At 34.0% G+C, this 14015-nt stretch overlaps 1 protein-coding gene across 1 annotated transcript in view; it reads right to left on the reverse strand.

Annotated features, from left to right (window-relative positions):
- The window catches only part of LOC149409134 (head-specific guanylate cyclase-like), a 125706-nt gene that overhangs the window by 89079 nt on the left and 22612 nt on the right, over positions 1 to 14015 (reverse strand). The window contains exons 3-4 of the mRNA XM_089650114.1: positions 10065 to 10219; positions 2044 to 2255 (exon numbers count right to left, since the gene is read on the reverse strand). Of these exons, the coding sequence (XP_089506240.1) occupies positions 2044 to 2255; positions 10065 to 10219 (367 nt within the window). The remainder of the gene's footprint in view (positions 1 to 2043; positions 2256 to 10064; positions 10220 to 14015) is intronic.

A 14015-nucleotide genomic window follows, 5' to 3' on the forward strand; every position in this document is an offset into this window, starting at 1 on the left:
ATACCCATTTTGCATTTTGCATTTCCATTTGAAATGGATTTATTTGAAATAAAGCACATCTCTGCTAGCCACATACATCATATTCCATTAGAGGCTCTGAAAGACAGATCTGACCGGGCGTCCATACATTATAAAAGTACTTTTTATCTTTTTTTCCATAATGCGTAGATTTTTGGAAAGATAAATAATTATTCTTCTCAGTTAGTCTCAAATATTTATACATGATTGATTACATGGATAAAAAAAGTTTATGATTAAAAATTGGCGAGATTCTTTCATTGATAGTTGAGCGTTAAAAAAACCATTTATAGTTTTTTTATTGTATAAAATGCATAAAAAGTGAAGCAGTTTTCTTACTAATAACAAATACAAAAAGAATGTGTTTCATTAAAATCAAATTCTCATGTTGAATCAAAACCATGGACGTTTCGATTCAAAATGTCCAGGTAAGTTTTTTGGTTAATATTTTCATGATTGATTTAAAAAATATTTTTTCTAAATATTTTTTTTAATTCAAATACAACATTTCAAAGATTTTTAATTTAGTTTAGTTATATGATATTCCTTTTCACGGCAGCTTTAAAAATAAGCAATATTTAGCACATTTTATATACCTCGAGAGCATCCTGAAATTCCATGAAATTTCTCTATGTTGTTGGGACTTGTTAACCTGAAGGGTGAAGTTGTGTTTAGAACCTTCGTTCTAGCCCTAAACCTACCTCTTCAACCATAGAATATATATTATTAAGTATTCAGTAGATTCATTTCAAAATTATTATTTCCAATTAATTATGTGCAAAATTTCTATTGCTCCATTATTCTGCACAATTCTAATGGTTAGTAGACCGGAATATCAGAACATTCCAAGAAAATCCACCAAGACGAAAAATGCCCGCTTTTATCGCCGCGTTCTTCAGATTTAAGGTCGAGTGCCCTATTATCTGTGGAATTCTTTACCGGTAGCTATCGGTGGAACTAAAAATAGATCGTTTGTACAAAAGGAAACTCAATTTTCTGGGACATTGAACAATTGAGAGTGCAATGCAATAAATAATTTCTTTTGGATGCAATAAAAAGTTATTTCCATGTTATTTAATTGAGCAAATGATGTCCAAGATATTTGTGGCAGAGTAGGTATCAGTTTCCGTTCATAGTTGGATGAAGTACTTATTACATCTAGTACCTATTGAAAATATAAATAACCTTTTTGATTTCATTACCTTTACCGTCCATCATTAGAAAGAAAAACCAGACTGAAAGGTATCCTAAAGCTAGAACCAATAAATAGCGCCGCAGAGCTTATCATTCTGCAATCGAGAGATATTTATATATTTGGCCTTTAGATGTTGACCATTTTTTCATACTCTACAGACAAGTGAACATTTTAAAAAACTGTGTACGAAGTTCTATGTCGTCAGCAGAGGAAACATCCGTAGGTGTATTTATACGTTGTATAGGTAGGTATATAATATTATAATCTAACCATTAGACCTATACGAATATAGAAATAATCTTTTAAAGTGCTTGGCTACTTGCTGTATTTATATCTCTCAACTTAAGTGTCTTATAGTATTGTATTGCTGTATCTGTGAAACTGTATTACTCCGATGTTGATGTGATAAGTCTCTCACCTCAAATGTCTCAAACATTGCTATATCCGTGGAACTCCATTACTACGACGTTGATGTAGCATAAGTTTCACACCTTTGGAACTCTAGGACTACGATTTAATCTAATATAAGTCTCTAACTTAAAATATTTTGAATATTGCTATATTTGTGGAAGTCCATGACTTCCTGACGATATTTATGTAGGATAAGTCTCTCGAAATATGCTATAACTGTGGAACTCTATGACTATGGTGTTGATGTTTCGTATGCCTTCTGCATAAAGTGATTTGTAACATTTCTGTATATGTAGTAAAATGGAATTGGATGACGTCTCTCACCACAGCATGACTACATCTGGAGATCTTAATACCTTTCTATAGTTTTCTAGTATCTATGGAATGAGTACGGTGATGAGGAAACTTGTATCTCTCACCTAAAGTGTCTCGGGTCATTGCTGTATCTGTGGAACTCAATAACGGCGGTGGTGTTGTAATAGATCTGCGCAATGGCCTTGAGGCTGCCCACAAGCAAGAAGGCCACAGGTTCCCGCTCAGTGGTGAAGTGTAGTTCTAGCTGGCCATGGCGCGTGGGACTGCACACAAAGGCCGCCTCGTGGTCCTGACCGGGGTTCTGTGATGGGTCGTCCTGAGAACAATGTGATAAGATTGGTTAGCGAGTTGAAGTCTAATAATATCTTGGAGGATTTTAAAGCAGAAAATGGATTAAATTTGTTCATTATTGAGGTAATTTTTACTAAGCTTTGGGAATGATGTTTGGAGGGTCTTTTTGAGGAGAGGTGAGAGTAAACATGGAGTCTTGAAGAGACCCACGTCATTGGTAAGAGAAAATACGTAACCGAGCCGTTGAACTCAAAAACGAGTCGTGCAAACGACCCTTTTTCACGTAAAAAATATCAAATGTGTACAAATGTTGGGCGTGTTTAGTAACTAGTTTCCAGTTGCAAAGGGATCTATGATGCTAATTTCTTGGAGCATCTTCCATCAAAATACCAATAAAATAAGGAAAGCATCCCCATCTAACGCCTGTTCTATCGTATATATAGATATTGCAATCCGTTTCTCGAGATAAGAAATCCATCAAAGGGACCGCCCGTTTCTGCACAGTCAAGGGTTTTTTGCTCAGATTAGAAGGGTCAGGTAGTTTAGGGCTTCAGACTTGAGGTGGCTGCCAAATTCAACAATAAATAAGCCGTTGCGCTTTTTCTGTCTTTAGTCTATGTTTTGGATGTCCTTGTAGGATGCACCAACAAGGCAAACTTGTGTGGAATTGAAAACACGTAAACTTTTTAGTACAATCTAATAACAGACGAAATATTGCCAACAGAAAATAAGTGCATCACGGCAAGCCAAAAATCAATCATTGTTATTCTTTTGGAAGTGAAAAACTTAAATTAATGGTTAGCCTGAAAGAGTTTCCTATCAGAGTAAAGATAACCATTTGTATTTTAATTTTGCAAAGATCCAATCATGTCGAATCACCATAAGAGCCTCAAACGATCCTTTTCTTACTCAATTTACCGTTACACTTTGCTCAGAAACTTGGGCTAAATCAAAAATAGAATTTTGTTTGCCTCTCAGAAGTTGGGAGAACTTTAGTAATGATATTGTAATGGTACACAACTGCAAACATTGTTCAATTTACAAACCACAAGTGCACTCTTTTAGTTGAGTTTGGTAACCATCTCTGGACCTCGATTCTCGACGAAGTCATTCCACTCGAACAACGAATGGTTCGACCCACTCGTTTTTTGAGTAGAATGACTTTTGACGTTTGGCGTATGTAAGTATGTACCTTCGACGAAGCTCAAGAGTAAGAATGTCGACCAATACATGTACTTTCGACGGCGATCGCAAGCGGCCTGGATTGGAGAATCGTTACCCTGATCTGAAACAAGCAATTCGTTCGAAAGAATCACTCATACAATTCCCTACCTAAATCTCAAATACAATTACCTACAATCATTAGAAAAATGATGTCGAAAGGTGTATGTCTATGTATGTAAACTTTCGGAACTTCTGAGATGTTTAATTAGTAATGCTTTATACTTCACTAGAGGCATATTTAAAACATCAGCTAACATAGCACGAGGGTAACCAGTGATGTGTAATCTATTTATGTACCTACTAGGGAACCTTTATCTAATGGTATGAACATGAAAGTGAATCAACATTAATTTATCAGGGCTATCCAACTGATAATTAACAAATTGTATAAAAACCTAAGATTAATATTTTCATTTTGTTACTTAACTTCAACATTATCAATGAATGTAACAAAAAAATCATAATCTATTGATTCTAAAAGGATTCCGAGTCCAAAATTAAAACAAATCAAAAATTTGTGTGTCCTTCTTCCTAAAACATCAATTCGAGACGTCAGTTTAATACTAACATTATATTAAAAAACTCCTTACAAAATGACAAAAGGTGACAAAGCCTACAAAGTTAATTAAAAAATGTTATTCACATTTAAGACCAGATTTATAAATGAGAAAAAATTTGGCCAGCGAAAAATTTTAGCTCCACTATGATGAAGTTTGCAACAAAACTTCCACTTGAAAAGTTATATTAAATAATAGAACACCACTCAAAAACCTAGCAGAGTTATCATCTCTCAAAATAAATTCAGGTTGTTCTACAAAAAGCCAGTAATTTTCAAGTATCACAATTATTTTTCATTGCAGTATACGAGAGTCGCCTAGTTGAGAGTCTTGCGGGATGAAGTCTTACTTTTTTTAACATTTTTTTAATGGTAGATTTTTACCATTTAAATCATAAAAAATTGCAATTTTTCGCCATACATCAACATATACAGCGGAATATGAGAAAAAAAAATTTTTTGGAGTTAGTTCATAGAAATATATAGTGCTGCTTTGTATTTTTAATATTGAAACCTCAGAAGTCCCATCTGCCAGAGACACCAGGATTATTATATCCATTATAGACGAAATGTAACATTATTCTGAAATACATACACAGCCAACAATCAGACACACTCACTGACTTATAGGATGCATGATCTGAGCAAAAAATTTGGGGGTACTATTGAGATACTTACTTAGTCCATTTATAGAATTCAGAGTAATATATACCAAATGGTCGGTGGCCGAGTTGACATCGCGTTTGGGTCCCACCCAGGCGTAGTGTGTTCAATTCCTAGGCTGGCTAAGTCCTCCATCACAACACAAGCAACATTTTCAGCTTACTGTAGAAGATTTTCAAATATTGTCAGGTTATATATATTATATATATATATAGTGGTATGGTAGCGTTGGTAATGCAGTTTTAGTGATTTGTCGTAAATATAGTATTGTTTTAGTTTCTACATTATTTTATGTTACTGTTACATGTTTTACTAACATTGTTTCCTATTCGGTTATAAGTTTTTTCATGCTTTAAAACTGCACTTTTTGTACAATATTCGATAAATCACTAGGTCTATTCTGTTCGTAAAATCAATGTAAAAGCCAGGCTGGGCTTAAAACCAAATAAAATAAAATAGTGGGGAATTTGTTGTGCGGGTGAAGGAAATAGGCAAGGGAAAGAGATGGGGAAACCAAAGGTAGGGAAGTACCGACCTGTATATTTAGAGATGGTCACCAAGAACAGCAAAAGCCATTCGTTTTTTATCTTAATGGTGATTTTTTACTAGAGCGACAGTGAGAGTATCTTCCACTCTGAAAGTTATTTTATTGGAATTACATAATTTATAATTACTTCAAGTCAATGAAGAAACAATATTGCAAAACAAGAGCAGCCAAAAAAACCCTCGTCTCTTAGAACTTTTAATTGACAGAAGTTGAAGTTTATGGAATCCATAAGTTCTCAAAGCTTTAAGCCCCTTGAATTCAAATAATTGAATTGTATTTTAGTTATTTTAATTATGACAACTTAATACAATCAATGTCTTTGAAATTTTTGGATATTGTCGAGATAAAGCCTGACATTTGCCTGCCTTTATAAAAACTTCTCGAAAGAGAAATTAGATTAAGATCTGACGTTTTTCCTTTGAGGATCAAAAAATAGATTGGTTGCTGTAAGGCTTCCTAAAAATTTGACTCAAGTTGGAGTAGGAAGTAAAAAACATATTTTCACAACAAATATCTTTAAATTAGTAAAAAAATCTAAAAAAATTACATGCAAATTCCAATTAAAGACAAAGTTTAAATTTAATTAATTATTGAAGACAGTATTAGCGATTCCTAAACTAAACTTTGAAACAGAAAAAGATACCTTCACATCTAAGACTCGAACCCAAGACCTTTGCCTTGCCGGGACACAACTCTACCAACTGAGCTAAAGGGACCCTTTCTCCTCCTATCATATTTAACTGTTTCAGTAAAAAGTAAGTTTTCATAAATACTACTAACATTGTCTCACCGCACATTTTTACTGGCAGCTATTATTGTATATATTCGCAGAACTCAACTCGAACTAAATGCAATCTAGACAGTGTCTTAGATAAATATATCTTATTTTTATAGTGATTTGTTTTTGGGGTATTATGCCGTGTTGCGCTACCTCCTTCTTTAGCCAACGTTTCGGACAGCATTGCAGTGTATATATCATAATTTCAACATTTTATAAAAAAAATTACATTTTCTGCCCTGATGATAGACACTGCAATGCTGTACGAAACGTTGGCTAAAGAAGGAGGTAGCGCAACACGGCATAATACCCCAAAAACAAATCACTACAATACTTTTGGCCGTGAAAATCTAAAATCATACCTATCTTATTTTTATTTTTATGTGCGACATCTATCGACTTTATCTGCAGGTCTCGGATCAGTATTTTATTTTTTGGAAAAACTTAACGAGTCGAACCTCAAATTGTAATATTTAATTATTGAAGACAATACAAGCAATTCCTAAACGAATATTTGAAACAGAAAAATCAGAAAAATATACGGTCACATCTAGGATTCGAACCCAGGACCCTTGCCTTAAATTTTTATTTTAATATGCGACATCTATTGACTCTTTTTGCAAGTCTAGGATGAATATTTAATTTTTTCGAATAACTTACAATTTGAAGTTTTACTCATTAAGTTATTCCAAAAAATAAAGTTTAAAGTGTTTGATGCTTTAGTTTTTTTTTATCCTAATGATGTTGAGTAGATTTCATTGAAAACACTGTTCACAAAAGCCTATATTATGTGTTTGAGCTTTTGTGGCATAACTTCATTCCGTGAAGCTCATTTTAGTTCAAAGCACTATTTGAAATTCAAGCACCGAAGCGAACCATTTTAATCATTCGTATTATGGCGCTGACATCGGCATTGTATGCTTTTCTTCAGCATACACTTTAGCACCACTTTGGGATCCCATTACCGCTGATTCAAATCCACTGGAATTCCTGTCTCTCTTGTCGATCTAATCTAAAATGGTTATGACTTATAACAATGGACTGCTTTCTTTGAACTAAGAACTCTGGGAGAATGTTAACCATTTCGCTCAAACTCTTTCGAGAAAATCAAGACAATAGATACACATGTGACTCTTAGTATTAAGAATGAGAGAATGGTGAGACAATAGATATAATTCTACAGTTTTAGATTAATGGCATTGATACCTGTCCGCATGGGTTAATTAATTCAGACAGATTGTATTATTATTGCGCAGACTACGCCATGGCTTCCATCGCTGCCATGCATGCCTGGATGTAATCCCCCCTGATGACATTACAAGAGACGAAAGATGTTTAATATCCTCCATAAACGAATATTGAATATTTAAAAAAAAATGTTTTCACTCTTCCTCTGTTTTTTTAGGTTTATGAAACTAACTAACTAACCATCATGCCGTTTCCTCACAGGGGTAGGCAGAGAGGACGGATCGCCAAACAACTTGGTATCGGCACACACTCCTTGCCTCATTCTCATCCATACATCGTTTCATACGTACTCTTCTATTATTCTGACTCTTGACTTGGCCCGACTCAAGTATCTGATTCACTTGATCGTGCCATGTCTTCCTCGGGCTTTCCCGACTTCTGCTCCCATTCACATTTGCGTCATATATTTTTTATATATCTTGATAAAAATACTGTAAATTCTTCTACTTCAGTTAAAAACGGGATTGCAGACTCTAAACAATTGAATTGATAGGTTTCCTGATAAACTTTTAGTAAAATTCTAATATTTTTTCACGATTTTGGAAAACGTTTTCATAAAAATTGTAACATTTTCGCATTTTGTCATAATATATTATAAAGCAGGTGCATGAACACGTGTTCCGATATTATTACGAATTTACTAAAATTTTATAAGAAAACGGTCTGCAATCCCGTTTTTAACCTTACTAGCAATAATTTTAAGAGGTTCTCAATAAATTGTCAATTCTCATTTTCTCCGTGTACTACGAATTACGGTATTAATTGTATTGCATTATCGCTGCATACCTTTAGTAATAAATAACGATTATTAATGTCCCCTTATATGTTCTAGCTAATTCCCCCATCATTGCACAAGCAACTTAGAAGTAAAAAAAATTCACATATTGTTAGAGAATGTTTGTCTCTTTGTTTAAAAACTAGAATGTTGTGAACCGGGATGTTTTAAAAAAAATCTTTTTTAAAACATCATTTTAATTTTAATCACGTATATTCTCTATGAATTCTACATCTCTAATCCGAAAGTATCTGATTATTTACTGGGCGATGATGGAGGTCTCAGCTTGCAGAGGATAAAACTCACAGTCAAGGGTATGAACCAGACGCTTTGAACCACTCGTCTACATACCATTAGTTTTTCACAATTTAGCTAAAGGCCAGAATTTGAATAATTCATTAAATTTCGAAGGTTTTTTTCAAGTTCCGTGAAAGTTCTTTTCTACTTCTGTTATTATGAGTCAGTTATGTCACAGCACTAAAATAATAACAGAACTTGAATATAACTTTCACAGAACTTGTAAATGACCTTTGAAATTTGATGAATAATTGTAAATTCTGTGAAACAAATGGCCCTTACCATTACGTTTTTTCTGGGTTATGCAGAGAGGATAGACAGCATTCTTACATTCTTCAAATTGTAGTTTTATTTTAGATTTTTATCAGTTTTAAATAACAAAACTATTGAATTTACAGCTCTGTTTTTGATTTATATCAGGCTTAAACACAAATATTATCAATTTTTTCATATCTGTCTTTGATTTATATCAGTTTTACTTATCAACATTAGAAAAAATATACAGTTTATCTTTGATTTATATCAGTTTTACACATCAAAATTTTTAAATTTTCAGCTCTATCTTTAATTGATATCAGATTAACATCCCTTTTATCTTTGATTTATATCACTTTAACATATCGAGATTATTGATTTTTTAGCTCTGTCTTTGATTTATATCAGATTTTCATCTCGTCTATCTATGATTTATATCACTTTAACATATCAAAATTATTTATTTTTTAGCTCTGCCTTTGATTTATATCAGATTTCCATCTCTTCTTTCTTTGATTTATATCACTTTTACATATCTAAATTATTTTATTTTTATCTCTCTATTTGATTTATGTTAGTTTTACATATCAAAATTATTTAAACACTTCTCAATAAAATATTTGTACACCGTAAAATATATATATATCCATCGTAAATTTTTTATGAAGATAGGTAAATTTCCTTTAGAACAAAATAATGTGCTGTTCTGTTTATTTCCCCATTTTACTGTGCTACTTATAGTATTGGACACAAATTGCCTTTGTGAACAGAGAAACCAAAAATACACAAAGAAAATATTCCATGGCAAAGGAAGGAAAAAATTTTCATGGGGCTTTTTGCATATTTATGTGAGCTAGTCGGATGATTCTGTGCTATGGGCTAAGAACCTATTTTCCTACAATATTCTCTAGCAGCAATATTTCTCCAAATGTAACGCTTGTACGAAAGAACGAAACTTCGATATATATTTGGACAAGGTCAATCAGCCCGCAATTAACAAAGTTTATGCACTATGATATTAAATTTGGTAAGGCTGAGTATTGAATCTCTTGGGTAGCACTGACATTTATTTCGTATATTAACTGGTATAAAGTCATCCGTTATGAGAGAAATGCTCATTTATTTATTTATTAATTTTGACGCACTGGTGTGCTTTAACATGATACACATTTTACATGATTTATTGCATAATACAGTGCCAACAGAAGTTTTTTTTTTAAAACAATATATTAATCAAGTATGTCCGTACATGCACACAGTCATTAATGTGTGTGTTGTGTTTAAAAAGTGACATAAAGTCGTAAACATGATGAAATAAAAAAAAAATTAATAGGTTACGTAGGTTAGGTTTGAATGCTAGTTTTTCATCGCTTTTAATGACTTTTATCACTTTTTAAACGTGTGTTGAGTTATGGTGAAACCGTGGATAACGTAGGATTTAAAAAATCTAAAATAGTAGCCCTGCAACGCTGTCAAATGATGTCTAGTTACCTGATTGTACAGGACATCATGAACACTGTCTAGTGTTGCGAGGAAGTCCTGAAGATCTCCTCCCAGACACCTCAAGGCCCTCTCTAGTCTTCCTGAGCAGCAACGGGCCACCAGCTCTGACCCTAGCATCTCCAGGAACTGGGGGGCGTCCAAAGCTATAAAAAAGAAGACTGTCAATAAAACAGCTGCAGAGAAGCATGTGTAGATGTTCTGCAGTAATGAAGAAGAGGACGTTCTGGAAAGGAAAAGATATTATAGGTGGGAAAGTTAATTTTGGGGTCAGTGTGTCCAGGAGTGACACATGTATGAATTCCTCCAACTGCGGTGCAAGGCTTTAGGTGGAGAGAGTCCGGCTGAAGAGGTCAAAGGGTGGCAGATGCATCCGCCAACAACATCACGCCATGAGCCTGGGCACCCCTGCCAAATGAAACACAAAGCAAACCACTTATGGTAACCTATGGCGTTGGTTACACAATGAATGGTTCCGGGAGCGGCGGTACCCATACAGCCTCCAAAAATGAAAAAGGGGCAAAAAGCAAATCACGCTCTTTTTGGATGAATAATTTAGTGATCTTTGTTTATTAGCCCTCAAATTAGTACGAAAAACGCAATACAACGATGATTATATATAATTAACCTTGCTGATGAACGGTTTTTGTTTTATAAATGTTTGCTATCATAGAGAAATAATCTATCCAATCCCCTCATTAGAGTTTGGAGTTAACTATACAGCATAAAAACATATTATTTTTATATAGTGATGCATGGATGCCGGGATGCCGGGATGCCAGGATGCAGGGATTCAGGTATGCAGGGATGCAGGGATGCAGGTATGCAGGGATTTAGGAATGTAGGGATATAGGGATGTAGGAATGTAGGGATGTAGGGACGCAGGGATGTATGGATGTAGGGATGAAGGGTTGTAGGGATTTAGGGATGTAGGTATTTAGGGATGTAGGGATTTAGGGATGAAGGTATTTAGGAATGTAGGGATGTGGAGATATAGGGATGTAGGCATGTAGGGATCTAGGGACGTAGAGATGTAGTGATGTAGGGATGAAGGGTTGTAGGGATTTAGGGATGTAGGTATTCAGGGACGTAGGGATTTAAAGATGAAGGTATTTAGGAATGTAGGGATGTGGGGATATGGGGATGAAGGCATGTAGGGATGTAGGGACGTAAAGATGTAGTGATGAAGCGATGAAGGGTTGTAGGGACTTAGGGATGTAGGTATTTAGGGATGTAGGGATTTAGAGATGAAGGTATTTAGGAATGTAGGGATGTAGGGACGTAGAGATGAAGTTATGTAGGGATGAAGGGTTGTAGGGATTTAGGGATGTAGGTATTTAGGGATTTAGGGATTTAGGGATGTAGGCTTGTAGGGATGAAGGGATGTAGGGATGAAGGGTTGTAGGGATTTAGGGATGTAGGTATTTAGGGATTTAGGGATGTAGGGATGAAGGAATGTAGGGATTTAGGGATGTAGGGATGTAGGGATTTAGGGATGTAGGCATGTAGGGATGAAGGGATGTAGGGATGAAGGGTTGTAGGGATTTAGGGATGTAGGTATTTAGGGATGTAGGGATTTAGGGATTAAGGTATTTAGGAATGTAGGGATGTGGGGATATAGGGATGTAGGCATGTAGGGATGTAGGGACGTAGAGATGTAGTGATGTAGGGATGAAGGGTTGTAGGGATTTAGGGATGTAGGTATTTAGAGATTTAGGGATGTAGGGATGAAAGGATGTAGGGATTTAGGGATTTAGGGATATGGGGATGTAGATGTGTAGGGAAGCTCTTTTGTTATGGAGGGTGAAGTTTACAGATTGAAGATTTTCATAATTTGCATAATAATAGTTCGCAAATTATACAATTTCAATTTAATTAATGTTTTACGTTACAAATAATAAGTTAATAATTAATTAAACACGTATATAATATTTTATATGGGTATATTGTGTGCCCGGAACATTTGTATTACTACTTGAAAGGTTAAAATAAAAATGCAAATAATATTAAAATATTTTAAATTCTAGATCTCTTTGTCAGTAGTCGAGGAGCTTACCGCTCAGACATATAGATCATCATTTAATATTTCGAGAGATAAGCTATTATAAAAGATTCCTTATATCTGCTCGAATGAACGGAAACTCCGATTTCTTTAAATTATTCTTCGTGGAAATATCAAAGGTCGCCTTTGAATAAAGGTATTGTTTGAAAAAGTTTAACGCGAGAAAAATACTGCTCAAAGAAGATTTATTAACCTCAAAATATTTGTTCCGGTCTGACGAATTCTAAGTCTTTAGTTGGTCTAGATAAGGACTTAAAAGGTCGGCAAATATTTTAAAGGGAGATGAAAGACAATGGGTTCTTAGAAACAAGATTTTTTTGTACGATATCAGCATTTTTTGTTTGAAATTTGCATTGAAAGTATCTAAATACATTCAAGACATTTAAAACTTACATATATACACACTGCACACTGCAGAGTCTATCAAGGTAGTATTTTCACTGGAATGAAAATGTATCCAGCCCCGCTATAGGGGTTAAGGATGGACGTTTACTGGCCATCAAAATTGATTGAAATTGGTAATTTTAAATGTTTTAAACTTGATCGGGAGGTTTGTTTCTAACCGTTAAGGCCCAGCATACCGTCTTTCGGATTGTGAATGGGTAACGCCCACCTCTATTAGTTTTCACAAGTTCGTATAGGGTTATCATAGCCAATACAAAACGAACTTACTCGGTTTTTAATATACGAGTACCATTTTTTATTCAAAAGCCCCTTTCACACGTTTTCAGAAATTTGATTTTCAAGTGGATATTTCAGTAAAAATTAATTCCTTCGATTAAAAACTCCAGGTAATATTAAAGTATTAGCATTGGGATAGCGGCAGATAATATTTATCGAAACTTCACATAAAAAATTATTTTCGTTGGAAAAAAACTTCAATCGTGAAGTAAAATATACTAATCGAAAGATTGGAGCTAGCATTTTGGAGAGACCGTTTTTGTGGTACTCTTTCAGGATAACGAACGGTAGAAAATCCCATGTTATGTAGTGAAATTTACACCAAAGCAGGCCATTCCGTATCATGGAGTATGCTAGATACCGAAAGTTTGCAAGTAAAACTTTCGTGTACAATTATAAAATGTATTTATTTGGAGTAAAAAACGTATAATAACAATATAAAAGAATATTTATTTTATGTAATTAATAATTTTAATATATTTATAAATATAAGCGGAATATGTATAACGTGCTTGCACGACCTCGGTAGCAAAAAGTTATGTTCCAGATCGCAACTTGTGTGACTTTTGGAGATTTAATATTTTTTTTTTTATTTGTTTCCTATTTTTGAAAAACAATATTATTTAACCGATAAAATGCTATATACACGCAAAATAAATTATTCAAATATTTGAAATAAAATATTATTTACGTTAAGTCAGGTAATTTTAGGTGCCGAAAGCAGAAGCATAGGTCTATTAAGTTAGCTGTTCGGCCGGCAAATGACGATTGTTTGAAAGGGACTAGTTAATCCTAATGTTATAGAGAGCGCGCTAATATTGAAAACGATTGGAATGAACTTACGTGAGCAACTGCTGTGAAATTATTTAATTAAACACGACATATTTAAAATAGAAATCAAATCTCTCGACAATGTCTCGAGAAGCATTTAAAGAATGTGAATTGTGAATTATAATATGACACTGTGAATTTTTATTCACACCCTAATATGTTAAATAACAGAAAAACCTGTTATTTTAATTATTGAGAGAATTTCAGGAATTTATTTTTTTAGAACAAATGTTAAACAAACGTTATTATTCGGTAGAAAATCGGATTGCCGGGTCTTAAATGTTTGCTTAATTTTTTTTTGTGAAACCGTATAATAGTCTCAACTGCCCCTAACCGTCTGGATTAAGTGAGACTATGGCATCCTCGAT

This window comes from Hesperophylax consimilis, unplaced genomic scaffold, assembly GCF_061612785.1.
Source record: "Hesperophylax consimilis isolate HC1 unplaced genomic scaffold, BYU_Hcon_1.0 scaffold_35, whole genome shotgun sequence".
Lineage (NCBI taxonomy): Eukaryota > Metazoa > Arthropoda > Insecta > Trichoptera > Limnephilidae > Hesperophylax > Hesperophylax consimilis.